At 42.0% G+C, this 25,006-nt stretch overlaps 1 protein-coding gene across 3 annotated transcripts in view; it reads right to left on the minus strand.

The window, feature by feature from the left end:
- The window catches only part of pde4d (phosphodiesterase 4D, cAMP-specific), a 642,699-nt gene that overhangs the window by 60,928 nt on the left and 556,765 nt on the right, over window positions 1–25,006 (minus strand). For all 3 annotated transcript variants that reach the window (XM_067986363.1, XM_067986372.1, XM_067986358.1), the window contains one exon: window positions 8,641–8,753. In XM_067986363.1, the coding sequence (XP_067842464.1) occupies window positions 8,641–8,753 (113 nt within the window). The remainder of the gene's footprint in view (window positions 1–8,640; window positions 8,754–25,006) is intronic.

Here is a 25,006-nt window from a genome sequence, read left to right on the forward strand (position 1 = left end):
CCCCCAAAAAAAAAATCAATTTTTAGGATGGAACTGGTGGAGAGTTCGATAGAGAGCGTGTGAGTAAGTAAGTGAGTGAGTTCTGGGAGGGACTGGGTGGAGGGTGGATTGGACGAGGGTGGATTGATTAGGGAAAGCCAGCACGGATTTGTTAAATGCAAATCGTGTTTACCTAACCTGATAGAGTTTTTTGATGAGGTAACAGAGAGGGTAGATGAGGGCAATGGAGATGATTTGGTCTATATGGACTTTCAAAAGGCGTTTGATAAAGTGCCACACGGTAGGATTATCATCAAGATTACGGCCCACGGAATAAAGGGGGCAATAGCAACATGGATACAGAATTGGCTAAGGGACAGGAAACAGAGTAGCGGTGAACGGTTCTTTTTCGGACTGGAGGGAGGTGTACAGTGGTGTTCCCCAGGGGTCAGTGCTGGGACCACTGCTTTTCTTGATATATATTAATGACTTGGACTTGGGTGTACAGGGCACAATTTCAAAATTTGCAGATGCCACAAAACTTGGAAGGGTAGTGAAAAGTGAGGAGGATAGTGATAGACTTCAAGAGGATATAGACAGGCTGGTGGCATGGGTGGACACGTGGCAGATGAAATTTAATGCCGAAAAATGCAAATAATACATTTCGGTAGGAAGAAATAGGAGAGGCAATATAAACTAGAGGGCACAACTCTAAAAGGGGTACAGGAACAGAGAGATCTGGGGGTATATGTTCACAAATCATTGAAAGTGGCAGGGCAGGTTGAGAAAGCGGTTAAAAAAGCATGCGGGATCCTGGGCTTTATAAATATAGGCAGAGAGTACAAAAGTATGGAAGCTACGATGAACCTTTATAAAACACTGGTTCAGCCACAACTGGAGTATTGTCTCCAGTTCTGGGCACCACACTTTAGGAAAGATGTGAAGGCCTTAGAGGGGGTGCAGAAGAGATTTACTAGAATAATTCCAGGGATGAGGGACTTTAGTTATGTGGATAGATTGGAGAAGCTGGGGTTGTCCTCCTTGGAACAGAGAAGGTTGAGAGGAGATTTGTTGGAGGTATTCAAAATCATGAAGGGTCCAGACAGAGTAGATAGAGAGAAACTGTTCCCATTGGTGGAAGGGTCAAGGACCAGAGGACATAGATTTAAGGTGATTGGAAAAAGAACCAAAGGTGACATGAGGAAAAACAGCGAGTGGTTAGGATCTGGAATGCACTGCCCGAGGGGGTGGTGGAGGCTGATTCAATCATGGCCTTCAAAAGGAAACTGGATAAGTACTTGAAAGGAAAAAAATTGCAGGGCTACGGGGAAAGGGCGGGTGAGTGGGACTAGCTGGATTGCTCTTGCAAAGAGCCGGTGCGGACTCAATGGGCCGAATGGCCTCCTTCCGTGCTGTAACCTTTCTATGATTCTATGGTAGAGCTTAAGTGCTAGTGAGTTATTTCAGTAAATGTTATTTGTTTGTTCAGTGGTTTAAATTTCCATACAGAGGCCTGTAACCAGACAGAACTAATAGGGAACAATATTAATGTCCTTTGGACTTGTCAATATGTACACAACTCACCACTGCATTGTAACACCTTTGCAGTGTATAGTGATGAGAGTTTCAGACATCTCTGTCTTTTGATCTGTTTCAGTCCCTGGTATTTCACTTTATTTTTTTTTACATGTTTTATGTGCAAGTCTTCTTGGTTATTGTTTTGGCTCAAAATATTAAACAGCCAAGATGATTGTTCAATTTTTAAACAAATTACATTGTAGTTTTAATGAAATGTTGCCAACCACAATTGAAACCTACTTATTAAATCTTTAATGTTGATAGCCATTCTGTATTTACCTATGCAGGAAATAACTATACGGTACTAGAAGAAAAATTATGTGTCAGTATTGAAGGTGTAAAGTATTTTTTATGGCAAGTTTACCTAATTTTTTGTAATTTAATCAAATAAACCATTTAATGCTTATTTGAAATGCTACAGTAAATAAGGGTTAGGTCAGATTTCATTTTTCTAGATGTTCACTGACACTCTTGCCCACACCACAAATATATTTCCATTTGTTTTTTAATCTATATTTCTGTGATCAATATTCCAAAAGGCAGATGTTGCTGCGAAGTTCTTATTCCAAATTAACTGAAAATAATAAACTCTATTAGAACTTGCATTTGCAGTTCACACTAAATGAAGATTACCTTTGTAAAAATGCAATCCAGTTAGTTTTCTTTAAGGAGATATATACATAATGGCTTTAGCTCTCATTGCTGATCTTTTGATTAATAATTCATAGTATCATAGTCGATAAAGCACAGGAGGAGGCCATTCGGCCCATCGTGCCTGTGCCAGCTCTTTGAAAGAGCTATCCAATTAATCCCATTCCCCTGCTCTTTCCCCAGTGCTCTGTAATTTTTTTTCCCTTCAAGTATATATTCAATTCCCTTTTGAAAGTCACTATTGAATCTGCTTTCACCAACCCTTTCAGGCAATGCATTCCAGATCATTACAACTCACTATGTAAAAAAATGTTTCCTCATGTCGCCTCTGGCTCTTTTGCCAATCACCTTGAATCAGTGTCCTCTGGTGACCGATTCTTTTACCACTGGAAACAGTTTTTCCTTGTTTACTCTATCAAAATGGTTCATGATTTTGAAGACCTCAGTCAAATTTCCCCTAACCTTGTCAGTTCTAAGGTGAACAACCCCAGCTTCTCCATATAAGTGAAGTCCCCATCCCTGGTACCATTCTAGTAAATCTCCTCTGCACCCATTCTAAGGCCTTGACATCCTTCCTAAAGTGTGTTTCCTAAATTGAACACAATACTCCAGCTGTGGCCTAAGCAGTGTTTTATAAAGGTTTAGCATAACTTCCTTGCTTTTGTACTCAATGTCTCTATTAATAAAGCCCAGGATCCCATATGCTTTTTTAACAGCCTTCTCAACTTAGCCTGCCACCTTCAAAGATTTGTGTACATACATCCCAGGTCTCTCTGTTCCTGCACTCCCTTTAAAATTGTACCATTTAATTTATATTGCCTCTCCTCATTCTTCCTACCAAAATGTATCACTTCACACTTCTATGCGTTAAATTTCATCTGCCATGTGTCTGCCCATTTCACCAGTCTGTCTATGTCCTCCTGAAGTCTGTTACTATCCTCCACATTGTTTACTACACTTCCGAGTTTCGTGTCATCTTCAAACTTTGAAATTATACCCTCTATACCCAAGTCCAAGTCATTATTGTATATCAAAATGAGCAGTGGTCCTAATACTGACCCCTGGGGAACATCACTGTATACTTCCCTCCAGTCTGAAAAACAACCATTCACCACTACTCTCTGCTTTCTGTCCCCTAGCCAATTTTCTATCCACGCTGCCGCTGGCCCTTTATTCCCAGGGGCTTCAATTTTGCTAATTCCATTCAATTTTCCCCAGTGATACAAACTAGAATAACAGTACAGGCCAACCTATTCCAAAAAGAAGAATCCCACCTGGAGAAAAACTTTTGCCTTTGTGATGTTCAGGTGGAGATCTGGCTCTTTTTATGCTGCCTCTTGTTCCATGTTCATATTCCTCCTGATTGGGCCATTGAACTCTACAGCCAAGAAATCCCACACCCACCAACTGCTGCCAATCTCAGTTTTGATATTAATCAAATTTTGAAGATAAATGCTATTCTTTGTACAGGACTCTTTCAACTAGAATACTGTGAGGTACAGTCAGTGGTTCTTATCTTCTGGGGTATCAGCCTCGAATCAATGGTAGCATTCTTGCCTCTAAGTCAGAAGGTTGTGGGTTCAAGCCTCATTCCAGGATTTGAGCACATAATCCAAAATGACATTGAGCTGCACTGCCAGAGTTGCCGTCTTTCAGAGGAGACGTAAAACCGAGGCCCATCTGCTATCTAGGGCAAACCTAAAAGATCTCATGGCACTATTCACAGAAGAGCAAGGGAGTTTTCTCCCGGTGCCCTGACCAACAATTACCCCTCAAATAACATCACTAAAAACAGATTAGCTAGTCATTTATCTCATTGCTGTTTGTGGGACCTTCCTGTACATGAATTGGATACCATGTTTCCCTAAATTACGACAGTGACTACACTTCAAAGGTACTTCATTGGCTGTTAAGCACTTTGGGATGTCCTAAGGACGTGAAAAGCACTATATAAATGCAAGTTTTTTTTTGTTTATAGCCGAGACACATAGGACTTTCATACAAATGAAAAGACCAATAATTTCAAAAAATATGGTGGCACATTTTACTTTCTTTTCCACAGGCAAGAATGTGTATGCATCTGTAAAAGTGGTCAGCAAAAAGGCAATTTTTGTATTAGATACAGGATATGTTGCACTGAACAAACATTAAATCTCCTTGGAAAAGAGAAACAACATCAACAACTTGTGTTTATATAGTGCCTTTAACAGAGTAAAACATCCCAAAGCATATCATACAGGTAAAGAGGTAGGTTTTAAGGAGCGTTGGTATCGGAATGGGCAGAAGGAAACCATTCCTCCCATTCGTGTACATTATTCTGTGCTTTTCAAAACCACAGGACCAGATTGACATGTAATGGTTCTATGTGCACTCTGCCACAGTCAACTCAAGCTTAATTTGCACACAGCACTTACTGATAGTTGAGAAACAAAAAATGTCCTTGGGCCATCATGTCTTCCTTTTGCATAAAATAAAATGACTTGTGTAATGCTCCAACATGAGAAAGAAATTGCACACACTGTAAATGTGCCAAAGCACAACAATTTTGTCAACAATTTCTTTAAAGAATAATAATTACATGCCAATTAATCTTAACTCAGGAAAAACAAAAGATAATGAAGATTTAAGGGTGAGATGTTTTACTGCTGACGTTCCACTTATACTAAATCTACTCATTTTGTAAATACACTATGTACTTACAGTTAGTTCTACTTATTCATTTCAACATTTCGTGCCTAGTCTAAACCCTGGCCTTTCTTGCCTTTCCTGGAAATATCAGGGGAGGCCATTGTGGCAATTTAACTATACGTAAAGTACGTTGGTCCGATGGGATTATCTGTGATTATATAAAGAACAGCCCATCACACAGCTTGGATAAAGGAACCAAGACATTTGTTCTTTCATACTTCATTAAATCAGTAAATCTAGCAATCAACCTAGCAGCAGTTATTGAATGTAAAATTAACTCTTACTTCAGTTTTATATTTCCAACAAATATCTTGGCACAGCAAGATTTGCCTCCATAATGATGAATGACATTTAAATCCAATTTAAAGGATTATATGTATTATTGGACAGAGGGCAGTTTAATCTACATCCTTGAGGAAGTGGTGAAAGCTGAAATCAGAGACTTGTATTTAAGGTGTGACAATGCCTGTTCACCATCTAAATTATAAGTTGAAAACATGAATTTCAAATCACACTGGATCTTATAAAAGTAAGTATCACCTAGCATCTACAATAATAAAATGCTCAATGCAGAATCTGCAAAGTGTACAACCTAAAGGGTGTAAAAGAGTTTTGCAGATCCACAAAGTAAATGGTGGCTAATTTTATCCCTCTAGAAATGAACCCCAGTGCTTGATTTGCCTTTTTTATGGCCTTATTAATCTGCGTTGCTACTTTTAGTGATTTGTGTATCTGTACCCCTAGATCCCTTTGCATGTGGAGTCAGGGGACAGATAGCAGAATGGATAGCAAGTTGGCTACAAAACAAAAAAGAGAGTAGGGGTTAAGGGTAGCTACTCAGACTGGCAAAAGGTGGGGAGTGGTGTTCCATAGGGATTGGTGCTGGGATCACTGTTGCTCACAATTTATATTAACGATTTGGATTTGGAAGTAAAATGTCAAAATTTGTGGACGACACCAAATTGGGGGTATAGTTAATGCAAAGGAAGAATGCATCAAAATACAAGAGGATATTCATAAAATAGCAGAATGGGCATGTGATTGGCAAATGAATTTCAATATAGGTAAGTGTGAGGCGTTACATTTTGGTAGGAAGAATAAGGAGGCCACATACTGCTTGGATAATAAGAGTCTAAATGGGATAGTAGAGCGAAGGGATCTAGGGGTACAGATACACAAATCACTAAAAGTAGCGACGCGGGTTAATAAGGCCATAAAAAAGGCAAATCAAACACTGGGGTTCATTTCTGGAGGGATAGAAAGAGTCTAACCACCTCCCTTTGACATTCAACAGCATTACCATTGCCGAATCCCCCACCATCAACATCCTGGGGGTCACCACTGACCAGAAACTTAATTGGACCAGCCACATAAATACTGTGGCTACAAGAGCAGGTCAGCGGCTGGGTATTCTGTGGCGAGTGACTCATCTCTTGACTCCCCAAAGCTTTTCCACCATCTACAAGGCACAAGTCAGGAGTGTGATGGAATATTCTCAACTTGCCTGGATGAGTGCAGCTCCAACAACACTCAAGAAGCTCAACACCATCCAGGACAAAGCAGCCCGCTTGATTGGCACACCATCCACCACCTTAAACATTCACTCCCTCCACCACCGGTGCACTGTGGCTGCAGTGTGTACCATCTACAAGATGCATCGCACAATTCACCAAGGCTTCTTCGACAGCATCTCCCAAACCCGCGACCTCTACCACCTAGAAGGACAAGGGCAGCAGGCATATGGAAACACCACCACATACACGTTCCCCTCCAAGTCACACACCATCCGGACTTGAAAATATATCACCGTTCCTTCATCGTTGCTGGGTCAAAATCCTGGAACTCCCTGCCTAATAGCACTTTGGGAGAACCTTCACCACATGGACTGCAGCGGTTCAAGAAGGCGGCTCACCACCATCTTCTCAAGGGCAATTAGGGATGGGCAATAAATGCTGGCCTTGCCAGCGGTGCCCACATCCCATGAATGAATTAAAAAAATACCTCAGTTAGACCACACTTGGAGCGCTGTGCACAGTTCTGGTTTCCATATTATAGAAAGGGTACAGTGACATTGGAGAGGGTGCAAAAAAGATTCACAAGGATGATACCAGAACTGAGAGTATATACTTATCAGGAAAGGCTGAACACGCTGGGGCTCTAGAAAAGAGGAGTTTGAGTGATGACCTGATAGAGGTCTTTAAGATAATGATAGGGTTTAAAAGAGTAGAAGTAGAGAAAATGTTTCCACTTGTGAGGGAGTCCAAAACTAGAGGTCATCAATATAAAATAGTCACTAATAAATCCAATAAGGAATTCAGGAGAAACTTCTTTACCCAAAGAGTGGTAAGAATGTGGAACGCGCTACCACAAGGGGTAGTTGAGGCAAATAGTATAGATGCATTTAAGGGGAAGCTAGATAAGCACATGAGGGAGAAAGGAATAGAAGGATATGCTAGTAGGGTTAGATGAAGTAGGAAGGGAGGAGGCTTGTGTAGAGCATAAATGCCAGCGTAGACCAGTTGGGCCGAATGACCTGTTTCTTTGCTTTAGTTTCGATGTAACTCGCTGTATTCACAGGTGATTGCATTATGGTTGCTAAGGATTGATATTGAAGTGTGACCTTATTATTGTTTTGCACTAGTCGGAAAGAAATGATCTGTCATAACTTCACATTATCTATTCAGCTCATTAAAAATAAACTTTGATTCCAGAAACACAAGATAAAATGAAACGTATATCATTTACAAATGCCATTTTTCTACTTATTTTCACACATCATCATGTATTGGCCTTGAATTGTGATGTTTGTATTACATGCACCCCCATACTTCACTATAGTGGGTGAGGTGGCCAAATATCGGCCTTAATAATATGGCCTATGTCACCTTTTTCCACAAAAATTGAGATAATTTGAGATCACCACCTATAAGCCACCTAAAAGGATATGATCTCCAAAAGAGCAAACTGGAAAACCCTTTATGTTGAAATGAGCTTTATACATCTCACTTACTGAAAAATAGCTACACTGTAATCCTAAATGTACAGTGTTCACACAATCAACAATATTTGCATTCATTCTTGGTACGTCACAGAATGCATTCCATTTATAATTCGATTATGAGACTAGCTTGTTGAAACTGTAAACTTGTCTCAAGAAAACGGATACAAAATGATCAAAAGCAATTTAAACACTTCATTTGCAACAGGCTGGTGATACTATTGATGAAATCAATAAATGAAAACACATTCTTTTTATCTGAATGACAGAGGATGAACAAGGCCTGCATTCATATAAAAAAACTGTACCTGTTTTGTGTCTGTATTCTTACCTGGAAGACATGCAGTATTTTGCTGCAGATACACTAATATGATTCAGATTGATTCCTGTGCATTAGACAGAACACAGAAACATTTGATCTTAGATGGCTGGTGTGGGGACTGGGCCACCAATTTGAGTTCCGGCTTACTACGTGGATCGATTCTTGATGAGGAGGTTTTTATTTTAATGTTTCCAGAGTATGACTGTAGTATTGTACAAGAAACACTGTGCGCAGTCATCTTCCTTATATGATCAGTCAAATTCTAATCACTCATATCACTCAAACTTTTATAGGTTTGCCAGTGTGCATGCACAAAACTTTATTCATGAAGCTCAATGTTACATCACAACAGACCTTATTTTCTCACTGTCTTCAAAGGTTATCAAAACAGATAAACCAGTTGATAAACCATGGCACCACCTACCTTATTGGAGGCCATTTCACTGACAGAATTGCTGGTCTGTAGGGTCTCCAGCTGGTCCAGGCACCAGTCAAGCTCCTCCAGGGTCTCGGTTGCAAGTTTTTGGTAGGCCTCCTCTGCGAACAAACAGATGAATGGGAGTTCAGCTTTTGAACTTTTTACAGGGCTAGCAGTGATATTGAAAGGGTCCACCATGCCACACAAAGCCATGTTTGGGTGACCAGAGCTCACACATGAGTTGTCCTTCATAATGTTTTTTTCAAACAAAAAAAAACTCGGCAAAATATCTTTTTCTTTCGTCAAACCAAAGCAGCCACGACAATTTTGCGATCTTCTTCTGTAGGAGAGGAAAACACAGTTGTAGAGCTTTCAGTCAGAAACACAACACGATGAATGAAGAATTCTCTCTTTGTCCACCTTTTGGTCTGCTGGTATTATTAAACCCAGAAATGAACAAACTTATTCAGTCTGCAGAATATTTTCCATAAAATAAGTGAAAGCCTTTATCCCGAGCCAGGTAGTTGAGTCAGTTTCCCATTGCCCATGAAATTTTCTCCATGACGATTTCAAATGATTTTTTTTTAACCACACCAGTACTGCACAGCTGAATGCATAAAGCCATATAAACGAGTCAGTAAGTCCTCTCAATAGTCACTCATAGAATATACATTTCAGTTCTAATAAGACACGAAAAAACAGGGTTTCTCGTTCTTGCTCAGTTTTAGCTGTGACATCTAAACCGTCACATCATTTTATAAAAATCTGATCATTTTCATCTCCATAATACTTGAGTCAGTTAGTGGACTCTTATGAGGCATCACACAACTAACAAAGTCTGCCTCTTTCTTTGAACCACAACCAGAAGCGCTAGTACAGTGTTCAAGCAAGGGCCAGGCTGAACAGAAATCCTGGCATAGAGTTCCACAGAGGATCAGGACCTGGCAATGCTCCAGTAAGAGGTAAACAAACTATATCAGCTTTCTATGAAATTCCAGCCAAAAAGAATTCAGACATCAGATAAAGTGACATTTGCTGTATATTGAATTTATATATGTACATTTCTATTTTTCATTGTTTTCTTAGATTATGTAGAATTTGAGGAAATAAACTAGGGAGACATGTGTAAAGCAATCTTCACATTACAAATATAAAAGATGCTAGGAAAATAGCTGTGGATCAATAATTCTATACTAGGGAAGACAACTATTAATAAAAATATAAACATAACTCCTGTTATCAAAAATCAATTTACATTTAATAATAATTAGTAGTTATAATACAGCTACTGCTTCACAATGGGACAGTTGTCTCTTGTAAAATGGAACAGCGGGCTAGTGAACTGTCTGAGCATTTTTTAAACTGGCATTTACAATTATACTGAAAATGGAGCAAAACTGAAGGGGTATGAGATCATCTATACACCTGATGGAAAATCCCAAATTGACGCTGGCTTGGTTGCAGTTGTACCTTGCATTACTCTGTAGCAGAAGCTGCTTTGCAACAACACCAGATGTACAGTATAACTGCATTATTAGTCTTTTTTCCCCGATGTCTGTGTCACTGAACATTTAGGGCCAAAAATCCCGCAGCACATTCCACAAACTTCCAGTGTCACTTTGCCGGGAGTGTGCCAGAAAGGCCGGAAATTAGATCAGGACCTGGATACGCTGACTCCCGGCCTGAAGTCAGAGAATCCAGGATGGCCTGTAGGGGACAGAGTCTCCGCTTGCTCCAAACAAGGCTATTGGAGTGAGAGGTGGCAGGAACTCCGTATATCAAGAGTTCCCATAATTCTGGCCCTCAGAAGGACCTGGCATAGGGTTGAGAGGTACACCCGGAGACCAGGCATATCATGCTGATCAGCAGTGGAAGTGGATCCAGGACCAGAATGGGATTGTGGCCTAGACCACTGAAGAATAGGACTGACAACTTTATAGCAAACATTTCAAAAGTTGTTTCCAGGAGGGCAGGGAAACCTGGCAACCCCGCACTCATAACAGAATGGGGGTAAATCTTGTCTTGGTTGCTAATGCAAAACAGGCATTATTGGATCGGCAGCCCATTTTACACGCCACCCGATTCGCCATCGTCCGTTTTACACGCCACCCGATTCGCCATCGCCCGTTTTACACCCCACCCAATTCGCCATCGTCCGTTTTACACACCACCCGATTCGCCATCGCCCGTTTTACACGCCATCCGATTTGCCATCGTCCGTTTTACACGCCATCCGATTCGCCATCGCCCGTTTTACACGCCACCCGATTCGCCATCGCCCGTTTTACACGCCACCCGATTCGCCATCGTCCGTTTTACACCCCACCCGATTCGCCATCGTCCGTTTTACACGCCACCCGATTCGCCATCGTCCGTTTTACACCCCACCCGATTCGCCATCGTCCGTTTTACACGCCACCCGATTCGCCATCGTCCGTTTTACACCCCACCCGATTCGCCATCGTCCGTTTTACACTCCACCCGATTCGCCATCGTCCGTTTTACACCCCACCCGATTCGCCATCGTCCGTTTTACACCCCACCCGATTCGCCATCGTCCGTTTTACACTCCACCCGATTCGCCATCGTCCGTTTTACACCCCACCCGATTCGCCATCGTCCGTTTTACACGCCACCCGATTCGCCATCGTCCGTTTTACACCCCACCCGATTCGCCATCGTCCGTTTTACACTCCACCCGATTCGCCATCGTCCGTTTTACACCCCACCCGATTCGCCATCGTCCGTTTTACACCCCACCCGATTCGCCATCGTCCGTTTTACACCCCACCCGATTCGCCATCGTCCGTTTTACACCCCACCCGATTCGCCATCGTCCGTTTTACACCCCACCCGATTCGCCATCGTCCGTTTTACACCCCACCCGATTCGCCATCGTCCGTTTTACACCCCACCCGATTCGCCATCGTCCGTTTTACACTCCACCCGATTCGCCAACGTCCGTTTTACACCCCACCCGATTCGCCATCGTCCGTTTTACACCCCACCCGATTCGCCATCGTCCGTTTTACACTCCACCCGATTCGCCATCGTCCGTTTTACACCCCACCCGATTCGCCATCGTCCGTTTTACACCCCACCCGATTCGCCATCGTCCGTTTTACACTCCACCCGATTCGCCATCGTCCGTTTTACACCCCACCCGATTCGCCATCGTCCGTTTTACACCCCACCCGATTCGCCATCGTCCGTTTTACACCCCACCCGATTCGCCATCGTCCGTTTTACACCCCACCCGATTCGCCATCGTCCGTTTTACACCCCACCCGATTCGCCATCGTCCGTTTTACACTCCACCCGATTCGCCAACGTCCGTTTTACACCCCACCCGATTCGCCATCGTCCGTTTTACACCCCACCCGATTCGCCATCGTCCGTTTTACACTCCACCCGATTCGCCATCGTCCGTTTTACACCCCACCCGATTCGCCATCGTCCGTTTTACACCCCACCCGATTCGCCATCGTCCGTTTTACACTCCACCCGATTCGCCATCGTCCGTTTTACACCCCACCCGATTCGCCATCGTCCGTTTTACACCCCACCCGATTCGCCATCGTCCGTTTTACACCCCACCCGATTCGCCATCGTCCGTTTTACACCCCACCCGATTCGCCATCGTCCGTTTTACACCCCACCCGATTCGCCATCGTCCGCTTTACACACCACCCGATTCGCCATCGTTCATTTTACACCCCACCCGATTCGCTATCGCCCGTTTTACACTCCACCCGATTCGCCATCGTCCGTTTTGCACTATCACCCGATTCGCTATCGCTCGTTTTGCACTCCACCCGATTCACTATCGCCCATTTTGCACTACCACCCAAGACCAATTTTGCCCCCAATATACTTACAATGTCAATCTGTAAAAATGACTGTGCAGCAGCACATTGTGTCCAAGCTCCAACACACTAGGCCTAATTTTAACCCTGCTCGCCCGGTGGGAATGGGGCAGGCGAGTGGTTGAAATGGCAGACGGGCACTATGCACTGCGTTCCTGAAGTGTTCATGCCTGCTGTCATTTTAACTGCTGGGTTTCCGGCAGTGTCATGGCCACGCGCCTCAAGCAGGCGGGGGCCTCATAAATAGGTAAATGCCAGGATCCGATGACATTATTTGGAATCTGCCACAATCTTACACATATTCTAGTGGCCAGCTATAAAGCAGCATGGTGGGCATGTGGAAGTAGGGACATGAGTGGACTGCTGGACAACAGCTTCAGCTCAGTCAGGTACCATGTGAAACCCTGTACTAAAAAGAGAAAGGGGTGGATTTTTTAAAAAATCCTTCAAGTTTTCCCTAATAAATTTTTTTATGTCATTCAGTAAAACAAATATTCAGTGCAATATTATAAGGTAGCAGAAGGTGAACCATATACCACACAGTATATTAAATTATATTTCTGGAGGAAAATTAAGTTGAATTTTACATTTTTACTCAAGGCACTTGCTTCTTGTTAGAACAACACTGTCTTATTGCTGGTTCACCACTAAATTCCTGTCATTATTCAGTGCTCTCTTGTGCGTAACAGTGGCTCAAAGTGGGAGTTCATTTTGGTAACAGGTACCTTTTAAATGCGTCATAAAGTAGTTAAGGTAAAACGTAATAAAATTACATGGTAATCTGAGCTTCATTCCTTTATATGGCAAGTTACTATTAAAAACACCTCAGCATTAAAAACTTTTTTTAAAAACACCTTTTAAAAAAAAATTACACCTCTCTCTGCAACATTTGAGTTGAAGTTCAGTGAATATGCAATGTGATTCAGATATTTTAAATAGCTCAATTTTGATTTGGGGGCTGGAAATCGACTATTTTGTTATTTGAATTTAAAGAGAAATTGAAATAAATCCTTTGGTCTGTTTATCCACTGCCCAGACTGCTGCAAGCAGGGAGCACTGCTGGCAGGTGACGTGGCCTCATGCTAAACAAAATGCAGTAACCACGGTACAGTAAAAACAAACACCTACTTTCCAGCTTCAGTAACAGGAGATACCTTACATGAGCAAACGCTGAGCAACAGTAATCACCATAGGCAGTGGGCATAGCCTGTTAGTTCAATAGTTTTTTTGGACACTAAGGGAATCAAGGGATATGGGGATAGGGCGGGAAAGTGGAGTTGAGGTAGAAGATGAGCCATGATCTTACTGAATGACGGAGCAGGCTCGAGGGGCCGTAGGGCCTACTCCCCTCCTATTTGTTGTGTTCTTATGTTTTAATACACTGTCAAACGAACTTGAAATACAAAAGATCTGAAATTTTTATATATATTTCCAGATGAGTGCACGACAGTTCCAAATGTGCAATGTGAATAAAATAAAAAGTAAACCTTGCAAGAATATATATACCAGCAGATCTCCCGTGGTCTGTTTCATGGTGAGTTGGAAGTTTATGCCTTCTTACACTATGGGGTCAGAAAGGCCTAGACAGCAACTAGTCCTCCTGCCTGAAGCTGAGCTAGAGGTAGCTCATCACACAATGCTTCTCTTCCACACCCTCCCACTTAACGTGTCATCTGTCTCTCTCCGCTTTCAACAGGTGCTTCCCCCACCAACCTCTCTCTGCACCATTCAGATCATGATTTCTCTCTTCTTGTCCCCCTCACCCTCACACCCACCCCCTCACCCAATAGGGTGTCTTTCACTCAGTATCCCTCTGAAAAAAGTATCTTCCTTCCTCGTTGGGGGGGTGGGGGGGGGGGGGGTGCTGTGAAACTAATCAAAGCCAGTGAAGTCAATGAAAAAATAAATAGGACGTGGAGTAATATAGCTGCCGAATCGCTATCAACCCATTTTGCACTGCCGGCATTGACCAATTTCACCCCCTCTCTGGTGTCACCCCAAAAAAAGATGTTTCTTCTCTCCCCTCCACCCCCCCACCTCCCCACCAATCAAGGTCTTCAAAAGGACTTTCAACTTTGCTCCCCATCACCAGCTGTCTCTCTTCTCTCCCCAAACACCGGGCAGTAGATCTGCTGAAATAAATAAAATCGGGAGTTCATTTATTGGAGATGGACTCCTGCATTGTACATCAGTGGTTCTCACATTTTTTTCAGTCTGGATCCCATTATTACATATGTTGTCAGCACTAACCCCACTCATAACCACTCCCACACCTCTAGTTATCAATACTGGAGCTGGTAAATCTGTAAAAAAAAAAGTAAGGCTCGCTCTCATTTTCAGTTCTGTTCTCCCTTCCCTTTTACTCCTCTTTCATTTGATTCTTTTATTTCCTCTTGCATTTGTTTCTCAACATAATGTAATTTCTCAGTCTCCCATTCTTTATTTGTATCTTGTTTCTTTAGCATGTAATTGTTTTCTGGGTTCAGTGATAGCATCTTGCCTCTGAGCCAGAAAAGCTTTTGCCCTGCTGTAAAGCTTCAGCACACAATCCAGGCTGACACTTCAATAAAAGAAACAACTTGCACTTATTCAGCATCTTTCACAACCTCAGGATGTCCCAAAGTGCTTTACAGCCAATAAAGTACTTTTGAAGTATAGAATATTGACCAGGACACCAGGGAGAATTCCCCTGCTCTTCTTTGAAATAGTGTCATGGGAATTTTTACATCCACCTGAGGGGGCAGACAGGGCCTCAGTTTAATGTCTAATCTGAAAGATGGCACCTCCGACAGTGCAGCACTCCCTCAATATTGCACTGGAGTATCAGCCTAGATTTTGTGCTCAAGTCTCTGGAGCAGGACTTGAACCCACAACCTACTGATTCAGAGGCAAGAGTGCTACCACGGAGCCATGGCTGACACCTTATGCAGTACTGAGGAAGTGCTGCATTGCCACAGGTGCTGTCTTTTGGGTGAGATTTTAAACAGCAGTACTGCCTACTTGTTCAGGTGGATGTAAAATATCCCATGTCACTTTTTGAAGAGCAAGAGAGTTCTCCTACTGTCCTGGCTAACATTCATCCCTCAAAAAACATCACGAAAACAGATGAACTGATCATTTATTTAATTGCTGTTTATGGGACCTTGCAATGTGCAAACTGGCTGCCACATTTGCCTACGTAACAACAGAGTACACTTGAGACAGTAAGAACTTTAGGACGTCCTAATGGTGTGAATGGCACTATATAAATGCAAAAAAAACTCAATATTTTTATTTCCCACTTGATGTATAATTGTCTAATTCTTTCTCAGTATGTCTTCTTCTGTCAGTATTTTCTTCTCCCTCTGTAGTTATGCCTGCTGTTGTGTCACTGTCTGAGAAGAGGGTCGTAGGCCAGTTTGCGCTGATCCTGAAAGATGTGCACTTTTTCAGTTTGGGCAGAACAATTGACCAAGAGAGTTAGGAGGAGTTTCAATAAGAGACTGAACTGAGCCCTGGCCAGACACACTGACATTTATATCAGCAGCAAATGAAATGCGAGGTGTACAAACTAATCTGAAGTCCACACCTCTCTTTTCTCTCAAGTCCAGCTTCTGCTCAGTTTTCTTCCACGATCTGTGGTTCTTCCGCTGACCAATTAGTTTCAAATACAGTAGTTACACGATGCAGACTTGTAAAAATACATGCACTTAGACACTTAACTACTGAGGAAGAAAATTGACCAATGGCCCACATGGCTGACTGACACAAATATCTTAACAAACTGAAGAAATTTTGTTCTAAAAATATACATTAAGCTTAAAAGTTGTGGAATTATTTTCTAAATAAATGGTTAAAATATTATTCTCTATATTCTAGGTGTATAGTATACATTTTAGTTTTCTGTGAATAATGCCAATGAGCTTGAGGATGCTTATCATCGTATCATATTCAGAACAGCACAGGAGGAGGCCATTCGGCCCATCGTGCCTGTGCTGGCTCTTTGACTGAGCTATCCAATTAGTCCCATTCCCTTGCTCTTTTCCCATAGCCCTGTAATTTTTTTCCCTTCAAGTATTTATCCAATTCCCTTTTGAAAGTTACTACTGAGTCTGCTTCCACCACCCCTTCAGGCAGTGCATTCCAGATCATAGCAACTCGCTGCGTAAAAAAAGGTTTCCTCATGTCGCCTCTGGCTCTTTTGCCAATCACCTTAAATCTGTGTCCTCTGGTTACCGACCCTTTCGCCACTGGAAACAGTTTCTCCTTATTTATTCTGTCAAAACCATTCATGATTTTGAACACCTCTAACAAATCTCCCCTTAATCTCTGTTCTAAGGAGAACAACCCCAGCTTCTCCTGTAACCATCAATGTCACAGAAGGTTTCTGTGCAAATACAAATAATGCACTGGACCACGTTCAACATTGTTATTGCCTCCAATACCTTCACGGACAGCCTGTGAATGATAGCTGCATATTTATATGCATTTATTCATATTTAAATAACAAGTTCATTAGGTCACACTCACTAGATTTCATTTGTGAGGCAATTCCCACTCTCAGCTGCACTGCTGTGCCAGGAAACAGGGGAGGAGAATTGTTGATTTAGGCAAATTGCTCACTCTGGTGAAGGGTTGAAATACCAGGGGACACGTTAAAAATGAGGAAGTTAGGAGTCAGAAGAAAAGTAAAATAGAACTTTTTCACCCAAAGGCTAACAGAGCTGTTGAGCAAATTACCAGGAAAACATATAATAAAAATGAGATCAAGATACATTTCGGGGAAACAAAAGAATTGTGGGATATGGTGGGAGACATTTAGGTGTGGGTTAATCAGTGAAAAAGGGAAAAGCTTGTGGAACTAAAGCTCTATTCTTGATCCTAAAAATTCTTAGTTATTGTGCGGCTCTTAGTAGCTGACTGAAAAGCAATTTACAAGACAATGAAAAGGTTCAACAGGGCATAGTGGTGCAGTATGAAGCACAGCAGAACATTTTTCGGGCAAAAGCTGGGGACCAAGTTGCCCGCACACACCTCTCAACTGCAGGAGATACATACCCCTTAAGGGGAGAAAAGGTGGGAAATAGGGATTTCATAGCTATTAGAAAAAATACATTCTTAATGTTTCCAAATATGTGGTGAAATGCCTTTGATAAGTGCTTATGTTAATTGATTACAGATAACGTATCATTTTAATTGATTGAGTGTAAGGTATTGAGAAGTGATGCATACTTTTACATCACTGCAACCAAATCTGCAATCGCAACACACAATAACAGCCATTTCGCTTACTGCCTTCTAAAGGGGAATGTAAGGAATCTTACAATGCCAGGTTATAGTCCAACAGTTTTATTTGAAAATCACAAGCTTTCGGAGGCTTTCTCCTTCGTCAGGTGAAGTGTGAGGGGAGGATCAGAACTACAAAAATCAGAAGCACAGCAGCTTCAGTGAATTATGTGATGTGAGGAATATGCTGCCAGAGCAGGAGGCTTTACTAAGCATGCCCAATGATAGCTTTCAAAAGCTGGTTCTGTGTCAGTTTTTACGTATCTGATAACACAATTGTTCTGTTTGAATACATAATGGTCCCAAACATCTGCTTATTCACAAGAGACAACTTGAACTGCAGTATGATGATAATAATTATTTACTGTCTGGTAAAATGTGTTAAGACTGAAAGTACACTCTTTTCTCCTACGATAATCTCTTCAGCAGCACTGATTAGCATGTGTTTATTTTGAATTGTGATGTTAAAGGATACACAGGGGGTAATGGTGAGATGTCCAGTTTATCCTATTTAAATGAGTAAGAGCTACTGATGTGAGGAATAAAGCACAGTGTGTATTTCACTGTGTTGTTTATTGTACATTCTGTTTATACTGTACCAAACAAGTCTATTGTTTTACAATTTTTCCCGTGACTACTTGTTGCAAAGGGTGCTATAATACTCCGTGTGATGCTGTATGACACATGACTGACTGCATTTTCACTGACCTTTCTAAGCTTACATTAAGTCAGGACAGTGCTGGGAAGGGAAACTGGACCTCAGTTGCCATAGAAAATCAAAGTCAGCACTTCGACAGGTCACATTTAGGTTATTGGGAATAAACTGGATAGTGCCTTCTGCTCCTAACACTTCACTACCAACCTACCCTAATCCAAATCACCTAATTCTGCCTATTTTCCTGGTGTGGTATAAACCAAGCTCACAGAAGCTATGCTTCCAAGGGCATTTTATGTCCAAAATATAGTAGCTCACACCTTTTGAACTTGTGTACAATTTTGTTTCTCTCCTGAAGGTCCAGAGTCATCCGAGGGCACAGTTTCAGACAAGCAGCGCCCACCTATACCTTCCCAAAAGAGCCATTCTTCATGTGTATGTCTTCACAGTTGAGAATCAACACGGTGCCACAGCCAATTCCAATCAATCTTTGTCCAATATCCACACTCCCACTGGAGTCACTAGTTAGCATTCAAAAACTGGAGCCCTGGCTGATATTTTCCTTTCATAGGTCAGAGATGCTGAGGAAAATTATTGGGCACCTATGTTGCTCAGCTGAGATCAGCTAACTCAGCACAGACTGGGGTTTGAACCTGGGATGTTCCTGTCCCACATGCATAAGTAGTATACCTGATAGGTCTACAGGTCACTGTACTATCAAGGATCACTGTGCATCATTTTCAAAAGTGCAAAGCTCCTTTGTCTTCTGTGCTATTGTTCTGCTTTGTTGTAATAGGTGGACTAACGTCTTGTGCTGATTCCAAGTCAAGGGGCTGGACGATTAAAACAGTGCTGTGGGCCATTAGCTGCTATTGTCTATGTGGTGCTTTTCATCATGCCCACCCATAAAGATCTGTCCATGACCATAAAGCTTTGTGTTTAGACTGGTGAGTTTATAAGTAAAACTTGGAAAGTCCTCCAGAGGCTGACTCCTGCTAATGAAGTTATCTTATTTATTCATGCAGGATCAGACAGCAACTAGCTATAGTATTCATAATATCAAAAAGTCGTGGGAAATGTGCAAATGGTAGATCTGTAAGCCCAAGTTTCTCCAGTCTTTCCTCATAATTCAAACCTCATATGGAATTGTATTTTAACTTTTGTATTATCATGTAATGGAGAAACATGGATTGTCACGTAGAAGGCAAACTAGATGGACTGTAGTCTTCCTTCATCTCACAATTTCTATGTTCCTAGAGGGGGTGAGAGAGATGTATAAAAAGTGACAGTTTGTACAGATATCTTGGATTCAATAAAAGTCTGATCAACCTGTACACCGAGCTCGGAACTGTACCGCATTTGAGACCACAACCTATCCATGCCTGGCACGGTTGTAAGTGGTATCCATTAATTGTATGTTAATTACTATTGCATGTACTGTATGCTTAATAAACTATGAGCATTGGCCTTAATATCTCAGAAACTTATAGATTTGAGTAGTACATAGACTATAAATAATCATAAATAAAAACCATCCTATGACACCTTGTGAATACTTCATTTTAGGCCTGAGACACTAGGGAGCAATTACAAAGCAGTGATCTCACCTCAGGGGTTCAGATGATAGTAACAAAACACTCATGCTTTCTTCTTGTGGTATATGATGTCTTCTGCACTCCTTAACGAGATTGCTGTGTAGTATACAGATATCCACTCTTCTCCATAGGCTAGAAATTACTGTTGGCTATATTCGCAGCTGAAAGCTTAGTGTGCTCATGTGGCTTTTCTCTGTATTTTAACTGAGACGTTTACCTATTCTAACATCTCTGTTAAAATAGTGAACAGTGAAATAATTATATGAAAGTGATAAATAATCATCTACTAATGTTGCCAACAGTAACTTCTAGCCTTGTATCATTTAAATGCTGGGAAAACAAATCAGGTGTTTGTGCCTATGTTCAGTACAGCAGTATGCCTTTTGGTAAGAGAATTTTTAATATTATGATTCTGTAGGAATTCCATGGTACAGTGACAGACCTGATGAGACTCGCTATTGTGCCTGTAATTCCGTCGGACCTGGAGGGAGGTGGAACTAAAAGATGTTTCTGTGGAAGACTCCAAAACACTAACAGAGCAATAGCAGCTTGTGAAAACTCACCTTGAGACAAACAGGCCCAAAGCACCAACAATCGAATGGACACCCACCCAGATAGTCAACTCTTCTGACTTATCTGTGTGGGTGCCTATCTCTGAGCGTTACTGAGGCCTTGCCCACTTTCTTACATCAGTATCCACCAAATATTATCGGTTTCATACTTTTGTTTTGCATCGTTAGTTAGAATGTTTCAAATGCATTGTTTTTGCACTTTATGAGCTGAGTATATTTCCTGGTTTGCATTAAGGATTAAATATTAAGGCTGATTATCAGCACTCAATTAAAATGAATAACGATGAACTTTAACATTGTTTTTTTGTTTATTTATACACACTTTTTATGAATGTTGATGATATCTTCAGAGGAATTGGGTTGGATTAGTTACTGTGCCTGACAGTATAAGGGAGTTTAACGTGCGTAATTGAAAAAGATTGTTGAGGCATCCCACATTAATTACTCTACTGATTCAGCTACCTCACACTATTTCCTCTTACGATATCAACAACACTCATTATTTAAACAAATATATTCCAAAAATCAAAAGTAACAGAACTGAAAGCATGAAAGATAATCACTACAATTATTTGTTTTGTTTTAAATCAATACCAATAATAAAACTCTTTATTTTGGAAACAATTTCAAACACAGATAAGAACCATTTTAATAAAACATAAAATCATTCAGAAGCAAAAATATTGTTTCATTGAGTCAACTTACAGGCATTAAGTTCATCCAAGAAAGGAAAACATACTAAAAAGCTCTTGGAAAACATTCCTTCCTGAGGGAGCAATTATCAGTTGTCTATTTGGCTCAAACCCACCTTTCCCTCACTGCTAATCTAACTTCATTTGTTGAAAAGTTTTCTGCATATTTTGACTGTTAAAATGAAACAATGATTGCATGGCTACGAGTCAAAAATAATTTGATAACATTCTCATTGTTTTTTGGGGAGTCTATAAGCATTGAAGGTCAAATTCAAGACCTGAAAAAAAATTAAGCACCAGTCATTTCAGACATCAAACAGATTTTCAAGAAGAAAGCCAGTCCTTATCAGCCCTCTGTCTGTCAGCCTTGGCTCAGCGGCAGCACTCTCATCTCTGAGGCAGAAGGTTGTGGGTTCAAGCCCCATTCTGAAGACTTGAGCACATAATCCAGGATATAAAACTTGCATGCAAAACTAAGGGAGTGGTGCAGAGCCTTTTGGATAAGATGTTAAACTAAGGCCCCATCTACCCACTCAGATGGACATAAAAGATGCCATGGCACTATTCAAAGAAGAGCAGGGCAGTTCTCCTGGTGTCCTGGACAATAATTATCCCTCAACCAAAATCACTAAAACAGATTCTCTGGTCATTTATCTCATGCTATTTGTGAGACCTTGCTATGTGTAAAATGGCTACCGCAACATTATTTGCTGCGAAACGTTTTGGGATGTCCTAAGGACATGAAAGATGCTATATAAATACAAGTTCTTTCTTTCTTTAGAGTAACTACATCCTATGATACATAGGATCTCAGTGAAGACATTTTCTCAGGAGCTGCTCAGACCTGCAGATCTGAAAGTGAATGAGGTGGTATGTACTGGAAGATAATAATCATTAAGGTTACTGGAAAATATCAAAGTACTTAACACCAGCTGACATATGACCCACAAGGCATTAGATACTGCAAAACAGGACTCTTAATATAGTTCATCTAGATTGTCACTGCCCCACTGATACGATAACATCGTGATGTATTCACTATCAGAAGAAAAAAATCAAAACCACTCAGGCCATAGTTTCATAGTAAGTACAGCACAGGAGGAAGCCATTCGGCCCATTGTGCCTGTGGCGGCTCTTTGAAACAGCTATCCAAATAGTCCCATTCCCCTGCTTTTTCCCCATACCCCCTGTAAATCCTTTCCCTTCACGTGTTTATCTAATTCCCTTTTGAAAGTTACTATTGAATCTGCTTCCACCACCCTTTCAGGCAGTGCATTCCAGATCATTACAACTCACTGCGTAAAAAAATGTTTCCTCGTGTCGCCTCTGGCTCTCTTGCTGATCACCTTAAATCTGTGACCTCTGGTTACCAATCCTTCTGCCACTGGAAACAGTTTCTCCTTATTTACTCTATCAAAACTGCTCATGATCTTGAACACCTCTATTAAATCTCCCCTTAACCTTTTCTGTTCTAAGGAGAACAACCACAGCTTCTCCAGTCTCTCGACATAACTGAAGTCTCTCATCCCTGGTACCATTCTAGTAAATAAGTGGTTAGGATCTGGAATGCACTGCCCGAGGGGGTGGTGGAGGCAGATTCAATCATAGCCTTCAAAAGGGAACTGGATAAGTCCTGAAAGGAAAAAATTTGCTGGGCTACAGAGATAGGGCAGGGGAGTGGGACTAGCTGGATTACTCTTGCATAGAGCTGGCGTGGATTCAATGGGCCGAATGGCCTCCTTCCGTGCTGTAACCTTTCTATGATTCGATGATTCTAAATCTCTTCTGCACCCTCTCTAAGGCCTTGACATCCTTCCTAAAGTGTGGTGCCCAGAATTGAACACTCCAGCTGACGCTTAACAAGTGTTTTATAAACTTGAGCTCATCCAAAACTCTGCTGCCTGTATCCTAACTTGCACCAAGTCCCATTCTCCCATCACCACTATGCTCACTGACCTACACTGGCTCCCTGTCCAGGAACACCTCGTTTTTAAAATTCTCATCATTGTTTTCAAATCCCTCCATGGCCTGGCCCTCCCTATCTCTGTAACCTACACCAGCCCTACAACCCTCCGAGATCTCAGTGCTCTTCGAATTCTTGCTTCTTGCGCATCCCCGGTTTTAATCACTCCACCATTGGCGGCCGTGGCCTTCAGCTGCCTAGGCCCTAAACTCTGGAATTCCCTCCCTAAATCTCTCCGCCTCTCTCTCCTCCTTTAAGACGCTCCTTAAAACCTACCTCTTTGACCAAGCTTTTGGTCCTAATATCGCCTTATGTGGCTCGGTGTTAAATTTTGTTTGATAACGCTCCTGTAAAGCACTTTGGGACGTTTTACTAGGTTAAAGGTGCTATATAAATGCAAGTTGTTATTTAGCATAACTTCCTCGCTTTTGTACTCTATGCCTCTATTAATAAAGCGCATGATCCCATATGCTTTTTTTTTTAACAGCCTTCTCAATTTGTCCTGCCACCTTCAAAGATTTGTGTATGTGCAGCCCCAGGTCTCTCTGTTCCTGCACCCTCTTTAAAATTGCACCATTTAGTTTATATTGCCTCTCCCTATTTTTCCTACCAAAATGCATCACTTCACACTTCTCTGAGTTAAATGTCATCTGCCATGTGTCTGCCCATTTCACCAATATGTCTATGTCCTCCTGAAGTCTGTTAGTACGCTCCATATTGTTTACTACACTTCCGAGTTGAGTGTCATCTGCCATCTTTGAAATTATACCCTTTATACTCAAGTCCAAGGTGTTTGACAGATGGCCATGTTTTTCATTTATATTTGCTTTTTGTTAAAGTGACATTAAATGTTATGATTGTCACCATTGCTGCCACGTCTTGCCCTTTCTTGACTGTTTTTTGTGATAGGGCCCTTTCATGAGGTTCACCATAAACGCTGAAACTTGATGCCACTCACTGGGTCACTTTACAGTGGGTGTATGTGTAGTTGCAGGACGGTTTTGTGCAGGGAGGGATGGGCGGCCTGGTGTAGGCGCTGCTCTTTACAGGTGGTGGGACGACTGGACTCTTCACATTTTCTGATGTTGGGAGAACCATTAATATATCAGTGACTCCCTGGCTTCACGAGCAGCCAGGTGAGTTGCTGCTCTGCTCATGGGTTCCTCCTCCTCCTCCTCAATGTGGGCAGCAGATGCGGATGGAGCCTCCTCAAGCGTCACCCCTCTCTATTGTGCCTTGTTGTGCTACCACAATGCATCCCACTCTGTTTGGTGCATATTGAAGCGCTACCCCAGAACGATCAAGGCAACTAAATCGCATCTTGAGCAGCACTATAGCATGCTTAATTGTAGACCTGGTGGTGATGCGGCTGTCGTTATATTGACGTTATTGCTCGGTGATGGGGTTCCTCATAGGCGTCATGAGCCACGTGTGCAGGGGGTATCCCTTGTCCCCGAGGAGCCAGCGCTTAAGGGTGTTCGGTGCATGGAAGAGGGGCGGGATGTTGGATTCCCTCAGGATGATGGAATCGTGGCAGCTGCCAGGGAATCTGGCGCACGTGAAGGAATCTTTTGCGGTGGTCACAAACGAGCTGAGTGTTGATGGAGTGATATCCCTTTCTATTGATGAACAGTCCTGGCTCATGTGGACATGCTCGTATTGCTATATGGGTGCGATTGATTACACCCTGCACCCGTGGGAAGCCAGCCACAAAGTGGAATCCCACTACCCTCTCCGTCTGGCTGAGGTCGTCCATGGGGAAGG

The sequence above is a fragment of the Heptranchias perlo genome, chromosome 1, assembly GCF_035084215.1.
Source record: "Heptranchias perlo isolate sHepPer1 chromosome 1, sHepPer1.hap1, whole genome shotgun sequence".
In the NCBI taxonomy this organism is placed as follows: Eukaryota; Metazoa; Chordata; class Chondrichthyes; order Hexanchiformes; family Hexanchidae; genus Heptranchias; species Heptranchias perlo.